Raw genomic sequence first — 13,511 nt, 5'->3', positions numbered from 1 at the left:
GCTGCAAACATGTGAATGAATGACTAAATGACTCAAAATAAATGTAATGTTCTGAATTGATGAAGTAGGTTTGATTCTTCGTGTTTGTTTCGTGATGCTGTTTTCTAATAACATGGAATATAAGAACGCTTCTTTGACTTTGCAGGATGCTAATGGATAGTCCTGAGATCGAGGAGATGGAGAAGATGCTGGTATGTGGATGCAGTTTATACCAACGAAATTGCGCTGCAGTGAAAGCAATTAGTGTTTGAACGTTTCTAATTTAGACATCTTGAAACAGACTTACCAGTCTTCCATGGCATATTGAAACCCTTCAGAAAGATGTCTTTCTGACCACGATTAACGTTGCATTTCCTCCAAATCGACCTTAGTTTTTTTTTTGTAATTAATTGTCTTAGTGTCACAATAGGTGGACAAGCGAAAGATAAGCACTGGGTTACACTGATGTGTAAATACGTTTCATTCACAGATGGAGCTGCTAGCTTGAAAGACACTGAGAGAGTGAGCTGAAAGACTGTCCAGGATTAGTTATTGCTTTCATTTCTTTATGGTAATAAACTGCAAAGTTCTTGGTTGTTTTTATGTTTCAGGTTTCTGGTTCTTTAATAGTTTTCCTTTTTATTTTTATCTGGATGTTCAGTCACTTTGAATTTGTACCTTTTTTTCTTCTTGGATATATGTTTACGTAAAAAACTATTAGTAGCTGTTTTGTACTTGTAGACAATGGTTAAAGTTATACATGCAGCTCATTCCAGTTCAGTTCAACTCTGTTTGCATTACAGGAATTATAAATGAAGTCTTGCTCATATTTATTCTATGCTACACATTTCTCCCTACCCTATCTGTTTGATTTGTAGTGGAAGTCTAAAAAATACTCTTGCAAATAAAATATAGTTCATAACAATGGTAATGATGTAAGAAATAACTACCTATTCCGAAAATATTTCTCCAATATGATGACAGTCACATGGTTTAACATCAGAAGTGAAACTGAGAAGTAGGATGCTTGGCGTTTAAATACAATGAAGCGGTGATACGTGGCGTTACGTCGGCGTTTGCGCAGTTACCCGGATCAAGAACGTAATACTAAGGTTGGGGAAGGATCCTGAAGAGAAACGATCAGAAAAGAAGACTTTTAATTGCAGGTAGCACACATGTTTTATATCAGCGGAAATGGTGACGTGTCGGTTCCAATCGCAGATAGCTATAAAGGTTTCATTTTGTTTTAGTTATATTGTTTAATGTCAAAAAGCTTTTGGCCGACTCACGCAGTTTTAAAACGGCAAATCGACTGTAACAGTATGGCTGTTTGGTTTCTTGCACTGCATTGACGCTTCATTTTTTCTATCAAATAGTTCAATCGTTATTCTCCTTCACATTTGGACAAATCTTTAAGATTATGCTGAACTTGTTTTGACGTCTCGAACTGCTGCTGACGAGCTACCATGTAACGTGAATGACGTGTAATTCACCCAATCTGACTCCTGGAAAGGGTGCCGTAGGTGAAGGGTCACGTGTATGTAGACCAATAGGAAAGCGCGTTAACGGGTTTCACGCGCTCCGCTGCCGAGTTTTAATGAAGAAGGCGGTGTTCTAGGTCTAGGACTTCCGGATTGACCTAATCGCTTGATGAAGCAAATGGGAATGTAAATGATAGAGAAGTTTTACGAGATAACAGTCGTTTACAGTTGATAATAGTGATGACTGGTAAGTTTTTCTTAAGTCGTGTGTTTTAAAAGAAGAAATAAATATGGGAATTTGGCGCTTGATTACGTACTTACGAGACAGAAATGCTCTTGTTCCTTGTCAGATAGCATCGATTAGCCATAATAGGTATGTATTTCAACAGCAATTACTTTAAATGTTGAATTTATTTAAATGTGACCTGTTAATAAAATACGCTCGTGTTTAAACCCATCTGTGTTGAGCCGTGATGATTTAAACTTAGATAATTGGTGTTTTTAGGTTGACATTAATTTATTTTCGGCTTAAATGAAATTTACATCCTTTAGCTAGCGGTTAGGTGTAATAAATGTGACTCTTCTGCATTACGTGTAGATTAAGACCAAATTCGAGTGCCATTTGTTTTTCTAGAATGTCCCTTCGGGCAGAACAGAGGGACTGGGTTAATTCTTTCTCTACTTTTTAGGTATCTGCGATCATTTGTTTGCAGTTCATGTGTATTCTAAGAAATTGGGGATGTTTTCCATACCTGGCAGGTGATGTGTCATAGCTCCCATGAACGCACGTCGTCGCCACGGTTCTAAAAGTAGCCAGCAGGGGGCATACTTCGGCCCTTCCCAGACTCAAACGCTGCTGAGCGACCAGCCAGACACGGCATTTGCGTCCCCTGCTGCCGCTGCACCATCCCTGCTCCTCCCACCCGTGGACACGAGCAGAATGTCTTGCCGAGATCGGACGCAGGAGTTCTTGTCCGCTTGCAAGTCTATCCAGAGTCAGCAAGTAAGCAATTTGGAACGTGAACAGTAGCAACTCACTGTATTACGCGTACTTCTCTATTATTGTATAGGTAGCTAAAATCATACATAATATAGCTTATTTAGAGAGGGAATTTAGGCTTGCTGCACGTCTAAAGGAGTCAGACAGAAACTGCACCATTCGATGTTGTGATTTAAGGATGATCATCGTCCTGTCTTTTCCTTTCTCCTGTTCAGAATGGGTTCCAGGCCAATAAACCAAGTCACAGTCCTCTCAGGCAACGCAGTGACTTCACTCTTATGGCAAAGTGAGTCTCCATATCTGTGTCCCTCATTTTCATGCTGTTTCTGTTAGCAGCGGAATGGTAGCATTTAGTTTTCAAATGCTAAATAACAGGTAGCTCGCGCTTGTGACTTGTTGGCGCTCCTTGCGGAGTTTCGGCATCTGCTGGGCTGATTTATAAGAAGCGCTCCCGTCTTCCTTTGTCTTCGCAGGAAAATCGGGAGAGACCTCAGTAACACCTTTGCCAAATTGGAAAAACTCACAATGTGTAAGATGTGCGATCTCAGAGCTGATGGTAGTTTTTTTAAATCGGCATATTATGATTAAGGTTAAGAGTGACAATATTATTACGGAAACGCTTTCTTCTGTTTTCACGCAGTGGCCAAGAGGAAATCACTGTTTGATGACAAGGCAGTTGAGATTGAAGAGCTCACTTACATCATCCGGCAGGTGAGGGAGCACTGTGTACTGTGGCCGCAGGCGCTCCGCCGTGCTTTCCGGTTCTTTCTGACTGTGTGTTCGCCATACTTGCCCACCCCTCAAACTGCAGGACATCAGTAGCCTGAATAAGCAGATAGCCCATCTGCAGGAGCTCATTCGCTCCCGGGGCAGCCAGAATGGCAGGCATCTCCAGACTCACTCCAACACCGTCGTCGTCTCCCTGCAGGTCAGGACAGCTGCATCCATATCCGTTTACACCCCACGATTTCTATATCACCTTCTGTCTACATCGAAGATGAATGATTTCTGCATGTTTCTTAGAAGTTTTTTTTTAATAATTTTATTGGAATTGATGCCTCTTTTTTTACCTTTATTGCTCTGTAGTCGAAACTGGCATCTATGTCAAACGACTTCAAATCGGTACTGGAGGTGAGAACAGAGGTAAGACATTCTAGGTCCTCCTAACGGTTTCCATGACGGTCCTGAACAAAGCTGGAGTAACATTTCAGGGCCTAACCTTGATCACTGTGTCCACAGAACCTTAAACAGCAGCGAAGTCGTAGGGAGCAATTCTCCAATGCCCCAGTTTCTGCGGCAACCGTGCATGCTAGGAACTTTGGTAAGAGCGCGTTAACTGTGACCAGCAGGGCAATTAATGACACTATGCGTGAACAAGGACATTTATGGATGCAATATGTTAATCGCTGTGCTTTGTGTCTCTCGCAACCATTCAGATGGTTCTCTGTTGATGCAAGATGAGCCAAAGAAACCTGCAGACGTCTCCATAGAGATGGATTCTCGCGCCAACCATCAGCTTCAGCTGATCAACGAACAGGTGAGTGGCGGAGATGGTGTTGTTGTAGGTGTGGGGGCCGGTTATACACACCCTCGGACGATGATGTCAGAAACAAGTTAGCACGCTGTGATGTGTTTACAGCAACATATCTGAGTTCCGACAGATGGTCTCAGTCTTTTCAAGTGAAACTTATTTAGTGAATCTGCGCCGGCAAGCTCAACACTACATTGCTAGTTTATTCTGCAGAAAAAGACAGGTTGATCTGGGCCTACAGGCCTGATTAAATTATGACTTATAAACATGTCACGGGCCAGTCACTTAGACCTTTTGTAAGTGGTAAATAAACCAACAAAATCCATTACAGAAAATGGCTGATGATGATAATGATAATAACAATGACAATGCTGTTGGTGTGTTCAGGAGGATGATGATGATAATAACAATGACAATGCTGTTGGTGTGTTCAGGAGGATGATGATGATAATAACAATGACAATGCTGTTGGTGTGTTCAGGAGGATGATGATGATAATAACAATGACAATGCTGTTGGTGTGTTCAGGAGTCGTACATCCAGAGCCGAGCAGACACCATGCAGAACATCGAGTCCACCATCGTGGAGCTGGGCTCGATCTTCCAGCAGCTTGCCCACATGGTGAAGGAGCAAGAGGAGACGGTGCACAGGTAGGTCAGGCAGTGTAGGTTACAGCAGCATAGCAATGGACCTTCTGGAGGTCTGAGCTGTTCATGCATTTGTCTCAACCCACCCTCTAGAATCGACGCGAACGTGGAGGACACCCAGCTGAATGTGGACGCCGCCCACGGCGAGATCCTCAAGTACTTCCAGTCGGTCTCCTCCAACCGCTGGCTCATGATAAAAATCTTCCTCATCCTCATCATCTTCTTCATCGTCTTTGTCGTCTTCCTCGCCTGAGTGGGAGACATGGGAGGAATTCGTACCAAGAAATGGACTCAGTTCTTCATGCAGAACCAGGTGGTCAGGTGTGTTGGGGGGAGGGGGGTGGGGGGAAGTGGGTTCTGTCAGCCAGGCCTGTCTTGGCAACAACTTCATTCACACTGCCCCTTATCACTGCCAACATTGAGATCCTACCCTCCAGCCCAAGACCTTCTTACTTCAGACCTTGACGCTAATAGTCAATCTGCCCAACAGTGAACCAAGGCTTGCAGGTTCTTCCTGTAATGAATTATTAATTATGATCACAGAAAGAGCAACCATCAATTTATTTTTTTTTTAAATGTGTTCCCTACAAGTAAAACCTTTCTTAGATTTCTTAAAGAGATGCCTTCACTCATCATTCTAAGATGGAGTGAGTACCTCTTAAGGGTTCAGTATTAAAGGTTAAAGGTTCTTCTGTCCCCGTTTCCTGTCCTTCGGTTCTGGGCAGGTGTGAAGGAGCGTCCCCATCTCTGCTTTGTCCTTTCAGCGTTTTGCTGTGGTTCATTAAACCAGAAGCCGTCAAATGTCGGCTGAAATTCTGGATCAGACCCATTGTTTCTGGCCGAAGATAGCGCTGAGATTCCTTCACGTATGATTAATGCCTGATTTTGCCAGTTGATTCATGTTGCGTCTGTGTGAATATGTAAGTGGTTATGCGTTTTGTTGGGACCATTACACAGAATGACTTAACATCGTTCATATTTTGATGGCCCTTTAAAGATATTCATGGAAAGTTTCCTCTCTGAATATAAATATATGCTATTCTTAGCTACTGCCTGTCTGTAGATCCTTTGCGGTTTTGTTAGTATTCGAAATACCCAAAAATTACTGGTATATTGCAGTTTCATCATTTAATATTGTCACTGAACAACATAATATTGAATATCTTTTAAGTGCTAAATTTGAACCCCTCAGGGCACATTTGCACAACCAGCCATGAATCGGTCGGCTTGTTCCTGAGAAGTCATGGTTCACGGCGGTTTTAATTCACACAGACCTCTTGAACTATCACTAACCTATTGATGGACATTAAAAAAAGTTAGGTTGGGTATTGTGACCAAAACATTTTTATGACACAACCCAAGCATTCGTATTCAGGTGCTGGTCACCTTGGTTCTCTGAACCAAGGTACGGGTTTCGCTCGCAGTGTCTCCTTCCGGAAACCATGAAATCAGGAGCACATATAATAGACGGGACCGAGGCTTTTCAAGAACAGGGCTCGTGAGATCTAGTCCCGTGACACGCAGAGCAATTTCTCAAAGTAAACCACCCATTTCACCGCGAGTCGTTTAGAGATCTATGCTTTGCCTGGAATCGGCACTGGATTCTACCAAAAGAGAGGTTCCTACTGATGATCCTTGTACTCTTGGATGGCCCACACTGTTTCTTGAGGTCTAGAGGAATGAATCTTTCCGGAAACCTTTCAGTTGGCATCTGCATGATACTCAGCAAGGCAACCTATCAGTATGGTTAATAGCTAGCTAAAGCTGAGCGAAATGCTACCAAGGGCCAGAGCTGGGTACTGTTGATAGCTGTATAAAGAGTGTCTTGGAATTTGTCATGTTGCATCACATTGCGCACATCGATAGCTACAGACGCTAGTCTGTGATCATCAGGACCTTCTGACCACTCCCAATCTCAGTGCTGTCAGGGAACACATTCTGTAATCCTTCCGGTCGGAATTCTGTCTTCAGGATGAAGGCATTCTCTAAGGTTTAATGCATTTTGTAATTCTAGTAATTACTGCTGATACTCTTATGACTGCTTGTCACACTATGTGTTTCTGGAATTATTTTATTTAAAAAAAAAAAAAAAAAAATCCTTTTGTTCAAGGACCCGAAAAGTAATTAAAGCCTTGACGTTGAATCTTTCTTCGCAGTTGATGTTGTGTGTCAGGTGATTTTGACTTGCAGCAGTTTCATCACTTGCAAGATACTGTGACACCAGGAACGTCAACACGGTGCCGGTATAAGTCTAGCGGCTTGTTTCACATTGAGACTACCCAGAATCCTTTGGAGCGAGATTCAAATGCAAAGGCGGTGTCTTGCTGGTGTCTCAAAGCCTATTACAACCCTGCTATCTTCGGCCAAGGCAAAGCACAGGTTATACAACGTGATCGGATGATCTCCACTTGGGACATACGATGCGTAGCACCACCTGAATGTCCTGCAAGTAAATGGATCCTGCTTCCATGAGTTATGGTTTGTGGTATGGTATGTTTATTTCGATTCCACAGTGTCAGCAATAACTGCGTTACACTAAATCTCAGTGACTCCCGGAGTCGCTGTTGAGCCCCGACCAGCCGTGTACTTCCTGCCCGTACTCGGCGTAACACCGAGACACACCAAATGCCAGTGGTTATAGAACGAGAAGAGGGAGGTATCTGTAAGGGACACGGCGGGCGGCTGAACCCCAGCCGCATGGCCAGCGGCAAGTCCGTGTTGATGTGCGCGGGCGAGCAGCGTTACCAAGAGAAGAGTGTTTCCCGGAGTGTAAAGGACACAGATTGCAGGAAATGCGACTCCTTCAACCTTGAAAGTCCTGCCGCTCACGAGAGGAACCTCACACTGTGGATTCCTTTCAAAGACCAATCAGAGCAATGGGGACATTTAATGGAAAATGTTGTTTATTTTTGCAAATAGCTGCTATACTCATTACACGTATTTCACAGAGTACGTTAACTAGACCGCATCCTGCCCAGGGTGTCCCCTGCCTTGTCTTCTCAGGGCAGGCTCAGAGTCAACATGACCCTGTACTAGATAATCAGTTATGGAGTAACTAGATCGGAAGATCATGTTCTGGTATCCCCAAGGAAGATCTGCTTGGAATATACTTCTATCTGTACATGGTTGTACCTTTTTGTGTGGTGTCAGTGTGCATTCTTGAGAAGGTTGGGCTAGTCTGGATGCTTCGTAGTGCTATAACCCAGTTCAGAGTGTGTGTTTCCTGGCCTCCCCAACCTACTTTGCCTTAAATGATCTCAAAGGTACCAACTTCCTGCTCCCACTCCTACTCTCCCTTCTTCTCCTGCATCTCTCGTTCAGCTCTGTGTCATCTGTTCCACGGGGCTCATCTCGGGCATGCTCCTCACTCTCCGGGTCATCACCCCCGCACTGAAATGTGGGCCACCCCCATCGTCATCTTCGCCGGGCCACAGCCTTGCCTCTCGTGGCTGGCACAAGCATGACCCCCCCAAGGCTACTCCTAGGAAGCGGGAGCGGAGGGTGACGAAGGACAAGCTCTTGCTGCGCCGCTTCTCCGAGCAACCCGCCGCCTGCTCCTCTTGGTCCTTGCTCTGCTCCTCCTCTTCCACAATGTCCAACAGAATCATGCGCAGGATGCGCGGCACCTCATGGGCGTCTGGCTCGAACTCTGCCACCAACTTCCTGAGCCTGGAGGGATGGGGACGAGGATGGACAATGTCAGGCCACAGGTAGTCTGAACCCCTCAAACACATCATCAATTAGTCAACAGAAGAAAATGATAGCAACCCTACCCATATTCACTTGGCTCATACTGTACCACTAGCTGTAGTTGAATCAGTTCAGCAATACCCAATATATGAATGTAAAGCGTCGTTGACTCAGAACCTCCAGAGCTGAGGGTTCAAATCCCACCTTTTCTCTATGTATGTGGAGTTTGCGTGTTTTGTCCACGTCACCCTGGTTTCACACCATAGTCTGAAGACATGCAGTGTTGCTAACTAGCATCCCCGAGCAGGCATCGCAATATGTGATTTTGCGTGTGAGTATTTATGCATGTATCCTGTGATGAACTGGCACCCCGTCCAGGGTGTACCCCAGTTTTCTGTCCTTTCATGCCCATGATCAGTGCCGGACATCAACAGTGCTGACCAGTGGCTAGCAGATCAATGGAGCCATGGAGATTTAACTGGCCCTGTGCCTGTAGATGAATCGTGCCTGATCTCCCACGTATCCCCACCTGAGAATGACAGGGCCGCACCGCGAGGGGCGGATCTTGGCGCACAGGCCACGCAACTCCAGCAGTTCCCCGGGGCTGGGCTCGTAAGGCGGCTTCTGGTGTGCCACGGCCAGCCAACTGTAGTCGACACTTGAGCGACGCCGCCGGGCATCAGTGCCACGCTCCTGGTGGAGGCGGTCTGCTCGTTTCAGCAGCATGCCTAGCTCCAGCATCAGAGTGTTGGTCACCAGCTCCTCAGGCGAGCGCTGAGCAGGCACCTGAGCCTCCATGCAAAACCCCGCCGACCAGGAAAACATCTGAAGAGATGCACGGCGGCGCCTGGATGCAAGGGGACCCTGAACCAGAAGTACGCAGGCATGCCTTAGGAAGAGGCGCGCGCGGTATGCAAGCCAGCGTACGTGCCTGCGCGCGCGAATGTCTCAGGGGTTTTAAGCCGCATGGATTTAATAAATATATACTAATGCCATCCTGGAACACGCAGCTGCGAAAAGACTCACCGAAAACGCTGCAAAAGACGTTGACAAGTTCACGAATGGACGATCGTTGAAAAGCCTGATGTGCACAGAATGATGAACCAATGTAGTGAGATACAGGAAAAGACGACATCAGAACAACAAAAATCTATTAATTACTTACCTTGGCGACGTTATGAAATTATCAGCTGAACAGGATAAAATGCAGTTTATTATAAAATATAATTCTGGAATAATGTTCTCAGTGTAAGGCTATGTTCTGATTCACTATAAATGCATTCTCATTACCCTAACTACAGTTTTCTATATAACAGGAATCAAAACAACCGCGCGTAGGGAATGTCGTACACCACACGACCGAGCAACGAGACGAAGAAATTTAATCCGTTTTTAATACTGTCTTGCCAGCCGTTATGCACCTCATCAGCAGTTTCCTGCACCACACGCTGTGCAACGTGTGTTTTGTTTTTTTCCGCGTTTTTTTTCTAATGCATTAGATCATCAACGTCGTTTTAAAGTTTGGATGACAATTATATATTATTTAGGTTAAGACTGCAAGTAGTTTCGTTAGACGTGGGTTCGTCATTGTAGTTTCATATTAGGACTTTGCTGCTGTTTTTAATATTTGTTGTTTTATATTTCCTTCTTGTTTTATCGATACATTAAAATAAATTCTATAATATTATACTTTTCGATAAAACTTCTTTGGAGGAGACCTACCAAGAAAATGACGTATTATAATTATGTAATTGCTCAAATTGTCTCCGACGGGTCTTTCGCATACGAAAAGAAGATTTTGGAACATATTTCTTCTTATGTGATTTGGTCACATCTGTTACGTGTTTTACTTATATGACTCTCAGAAGTCACATTTAAAGAGACCCCAACTGCATATTAAAATAGTTTACTCACTTATTGCATGGGTATTCGCGATGTATTAATTGTTATTCTTAGAAAGTTTCAGGATGAGTTCTGGTTTACTTGACTGGATTACAGCTGTCAACCGCGCTAAAGATATTCCATAATCCGGGATTATATGAACCACAACACTTCTCATTTAGTCATACATATATAAAATAATAAATACCGCGAAAGAACTAGATTACAATGTATTTGACCTATTGTATAAATGTGCTTTGTAACGCTATAATAAGGTTTTCGGTGACATTGTTTTTCTGTAATCATTTAAATACATTGTATTATTCTTGTTCTTTTGTTGCTGTTATTATCTGAAATTAAATAGCCTATGTCCTCAATAGTTCCTGTGCAAAGTCTTTATATTATTGTATAGAATGGAAGTACAATGACAATTTCAGTCTTTGCATATCCCATCTTGCTGTTTTAAGAGACGCACAGATATATTAGCAATTTTCCAGTTATATGCAGAGTTTTAACTCCGCAGTTTCACACACACACGCCTGTATTCATATCTTTATCAGGACGGTCCATTCGTAAGGATGCCAGCTCTCACGCATCTGGCATGACACTCACACTTCCTGACTCTCGACCATTTTAGTTTTTAGATTGCAGTCACGGATTTAAACAGAATGGAGTTTTCCCTTGTGAGGACCCCCTCACAAAAAAGACTACTCTCCCCGTCGGGGAATCGAACCCCGGTCTCCCGCGTGACAGGCGGGGATACTCACCACTATACTAACGAGGAGATGCGTTGCTACATTCTCGTAGCTGCATGATGTCATCCGTCCTCTGTCACGCGGATACTCACCACTATACTAACGAGGAGATGCGTTGCTACATTCTCGTAGCTACATGATGTCATCCGTCCTAGCTTCTAGGCTTACCTTGAGTTGCGATTGAGTTATGCCGGGTAAAATAAACTGAGGCATCTAACAAAATTGTAATGCCGATCTAAAGCCTCGCCATCAGATGGCGACAGTACACGATGAGTATCAGTTACCTTGATATTTTTTCTGCCACATTTAAGGTTATTTTATTAGCCTATATCCTATGATTTACTTATTTAATTACGCCAGCTTTACTTTCAAAATTCGTAACTGCAATTATATAAAGTATACTTAGGCCTATAAGGTTTTTTTTTCATGAGCTGTCATAGTGTTAACCTCAATATATTTACGAATGTAAAACTTTATGAAACTTGGGGTGGGTTTTAATGAAAGACATTACAATGTTAAAGATGAGTATGGATAGCTGGGTGGAAGCATTTTTGCCGTTTTTACTATTTGTATTTATACTTTTTTGTGGGTTTTCATACATTTTGGTTGTCTGCATCTGAAATAAGGGCTTTTCAATCTCCCTAACACCAGAGGAAAGCGTTATGGATCCCATACCACTAACGCATGGTTACACAAATAACTAACAACTAAGGACTGAGGGACGGTTACTATTACTGTTCCGGCGCGGTCCCTCTTGAATACTTCTCGCTCCAATCAGGTAGCTATATTTTGCAAGTTGCGTAAACCGGATGAGCAGACCTTTGCAACAGATTTACAGACCACCAGATGGCGTTCGATGCCACCCCTAAACTAAAATACGGACGCTAAAATACAGGGCAGGGGAAAATACAGGGCTGGATATGAAGGCACTTTTTCAGTATCCTCACCTGTATCGAAGTGTTTTTGCAACTTTTCATACTTTTATCTGTGCTTTTTATACGTGTCTTCATACATTTTTTTTGGTCTTGGTAAGCTTACAATATTCAATTGACTTACCCAAGGTGGTGTGTCGCTCATTTACCGGAGCGCACTCTCGTCATGCTTTGTACCCCGCTGCTGCTACGATGAGCTGGAGGGATGTGCTGCTTTTAGCAGAAGCGCTGCTTCATCTTCCTGCCACTTCTGTCACCTGGCATTTTGTCGGAGGTCAATACGCCAACAGACACCGAAAAATCCGCAATCCAAATGAAATGGCAGTAAAGTTGGTCACTGTAGCCAGATTGCTAATCGGTACATTATTAAGCTAATGGTAGCTTTGCTAAGGTAAATGCAGACGAACCTTGGGGAGAGAGAGAGTTGGATATTTGCTAGAACAGTTTACACTAGTTTTAACACCCTGCTCAAGTGGGTAACAGCTGTTTCTTAACAACAGCACCATTTTTTTTTGCCCAAGGGCATTAATGGCGGTATGATAAGGCACCACAGAAAACAGGTGCCGTACTTGGCAGCAGCCAGTGGCACGGGGAAGCTGGAATGTGTCGTTTCATATTTTTGTTCTCACTAGGCAGAAGGGAGAATGACTAAATAACGTGAATAAGAAAAGTCAATGAGCGGAAGATTCTTTGAAATCTTAGAAACTGTGAACTTAGGTGAACAGGAAAGGGACTTATTGATGAGCTCTATTATTATATTATCTATAATAATAATCTATTTTTGTATTATGTTTCTATAGGATTTGCTCGTCATGGCAACAATCATTAGCACCAGCTAAGTGTTGTTCTAAACAGCTTAGTTGCTGAGCAATATGGCCAAAGGTTGGGGTAACGTTGGGGACCTCGTGGTCCTGAAATCCAATGATAGAGCGCTCCCCGAACTATCAACCCCCAAGCGTCTTTGTTCTCGGTGGCCTGTAACTGCCTGACCTCTGGCAGCCCATCCACCTTCTGGTCTGAAAGTGGTTGGCACCGTTCCATCGTTTGCTATTTAGGGTCAACCATGGGGATTAGACCACAAAACCCACGGTACGGTGACAAACAGTCCGCGATGCTTTATGCAGATCTTGCCTGTAAGTGCTTGTCGGTTACGCAGCACAGCCAGTACCAATCCTGGAAGTCCTTTTGGAGTTGGGCGTTTTGCTTGGATGAAACACCGTTCGTCTGGAGCACCCAGACGAATCTGACAGGCACAGAAGTAATACGTGTACATACACAGCTGGGATCGGATGTGAATCTGAAATCCTGGAATCACGCTGCATTTTTCGTCTTGCATTGGTTCATCTTCTTCCCCTCCTCCTTCTAATCCTGCCCCGCCCTGTCCTGAAAAGTCTCTAATTCAGTCAGTCTCCTGCAAGATTATGTGCACAATGCAATTTTCAGCGTCTCAGAGTAAACACTTTTGAGTACAAAGGAAGTGCCCTCTTGAGCCTGTAATGATCACTCTGGAAATGATCGTAATGCAGCGTATCATATTTACAGGTGATATAATATCGGCCCATATCTATATCCATTCTGACAGACGCTTAGGAGGGGTTGCGAGAGTAGAAGGTAA

At 43.8% G+C, this 13,511-nt stretch overlaps 2 protein-coding genes across 6 annotated transcripts; one reads left to right on the top strand and one right to left on the bottom strand.

Annotated features, from left to right (window-relative positions):
- Positions 1–1,009: 1,009 nt before the first annotated feature.
- On the top strand, positions 1,010–8,078 carry LOC125721814 (syntaxin-5-like). Of its 5 annotated transcripts, XR_007385974.1 has the most exons (12): positions 1,010–1,145; positions 2,220–2,463; positions 2,676–2,746; positions 2,934–3,016; positions 3,101–3,171; positions 3,272–3,388; positions 3,547–3,603; positions 3,700–3,781; positions 3,897–3,997; positions 4,520–4,641; positions 4,732–4,959; positions 7,960–8,078. XR_007385974.1 is itself a non-coding variant. In XM_048997920.1 (11 exons), exons 2-11 carry the CDS (start codon positions 2,239–2,241, stop codon positions 4,889–4,891), a joined length of 1,062 nt encoding a protein of 353 aa, XP_048853877.1. In that variant the 5' UTR covers positions 1,010–1,145; positions 2,220–2,238; the 3' UTR covers positions 4,892–6,793. The 5 variants fall into 5 exon arrangements, 4 of the variants coding, with proteins under 4 accessions (XP_048853877.1, XP_048853873.1, XP_048853874.1 ...); XM_048997920.1 differs by lacking the exon at positions 7,960–8,078 and having other exon boundaries at positions 2,934–2,989; positions 4,732–6,793; XM_048997916.1 differs by lacking the exon at positions 7,960–8,078 and having other exon boundaries at positions 4,732–6,793.
- On the bottom strand, positions 7,512–9,153 carry LOC125721815 (protein RD3-like). The gene is made up of 2 exons (XM_048997921.1): positions 8,858–9,153; positions 7,512–8,307 (listed from the first exon to the last, which is right to left on the bottom strand). The coding sequence occupies exons 1-2, from the start codon at positions 9,151–9,153 to the stop codon at positions 7,956–7,958; spliced, it is 648 nt and encodes a 215-aa protein (XP_048853878.1). The 3' UTR covers positions 7,512–7,955.
- Between the last annotated feature and the right edge of the window lie 4,358 nt (positions 9,154–13,511).

Source organism: Brienomyrus brachyistius, unplaced genomic scaffold (genome assembly GCF_023856365.1).
Source record: "Brienomyrus brachyistius isolate T26 unplaced genomic scaffold, BBRACH_0.4 scaffold35, whole genome shotgun sequence".
Taxonomy (NCBI): domain Eukaryota; kingdom Metazoa; phylum Chordata; class Actinopteri; order Osteoglossiformes; family Mormyridae; genus Brienomyrus; species Brienomyrus brachyistius.
This window is presented reverse-complemented; position numbering and strand designations above follow the sequence as displayed.

What these genes read in the sequence shown, in the direction of transcription:
- LOC125721814 (XM_048997916.1), top strand. Translation starts at nt 2,239, where the DNA reads ATGAACGCACGTCGTCGCCACGGTTCTAAAAGTAGCCAGCAGGGGGCA. An exon ending in TACTGGAGGTGAGAACAGAG is followed by an intron (nt 3,604 to 3,699) that starts GTAAGACATTCT and finishes CTGTGTCCACAG; the next exon opens with AACCTTAAACAGCAGCGAAG. An exon ending in CAAGAGGAGACGGTGCACAG is followed by an intron (nt 4,642 to 4,731) that starts GTAGGTCAGGCA and finishes CCCACCCTCTAG; the next exon opens with AATCGACGCGAACGTGGAGG.
- LOC125721815 (XM_048997921.1), bottom strand. Translation starts at nt 9,153, where the DNA reads ATGTTTTCCTGGTCGGCGGGGTTTTGCATGGAGGCTCAGGTGCCTGCT. An exon ending in TGCGGCCCTGTCATTCTCAG is followed by an intron (nt 8,308 to 8,857) that starts GTGGGGATACGT and finishes CCATCCCTCCAG; the next exon opens with GCTCAGGAAGTTGGTGGCAG.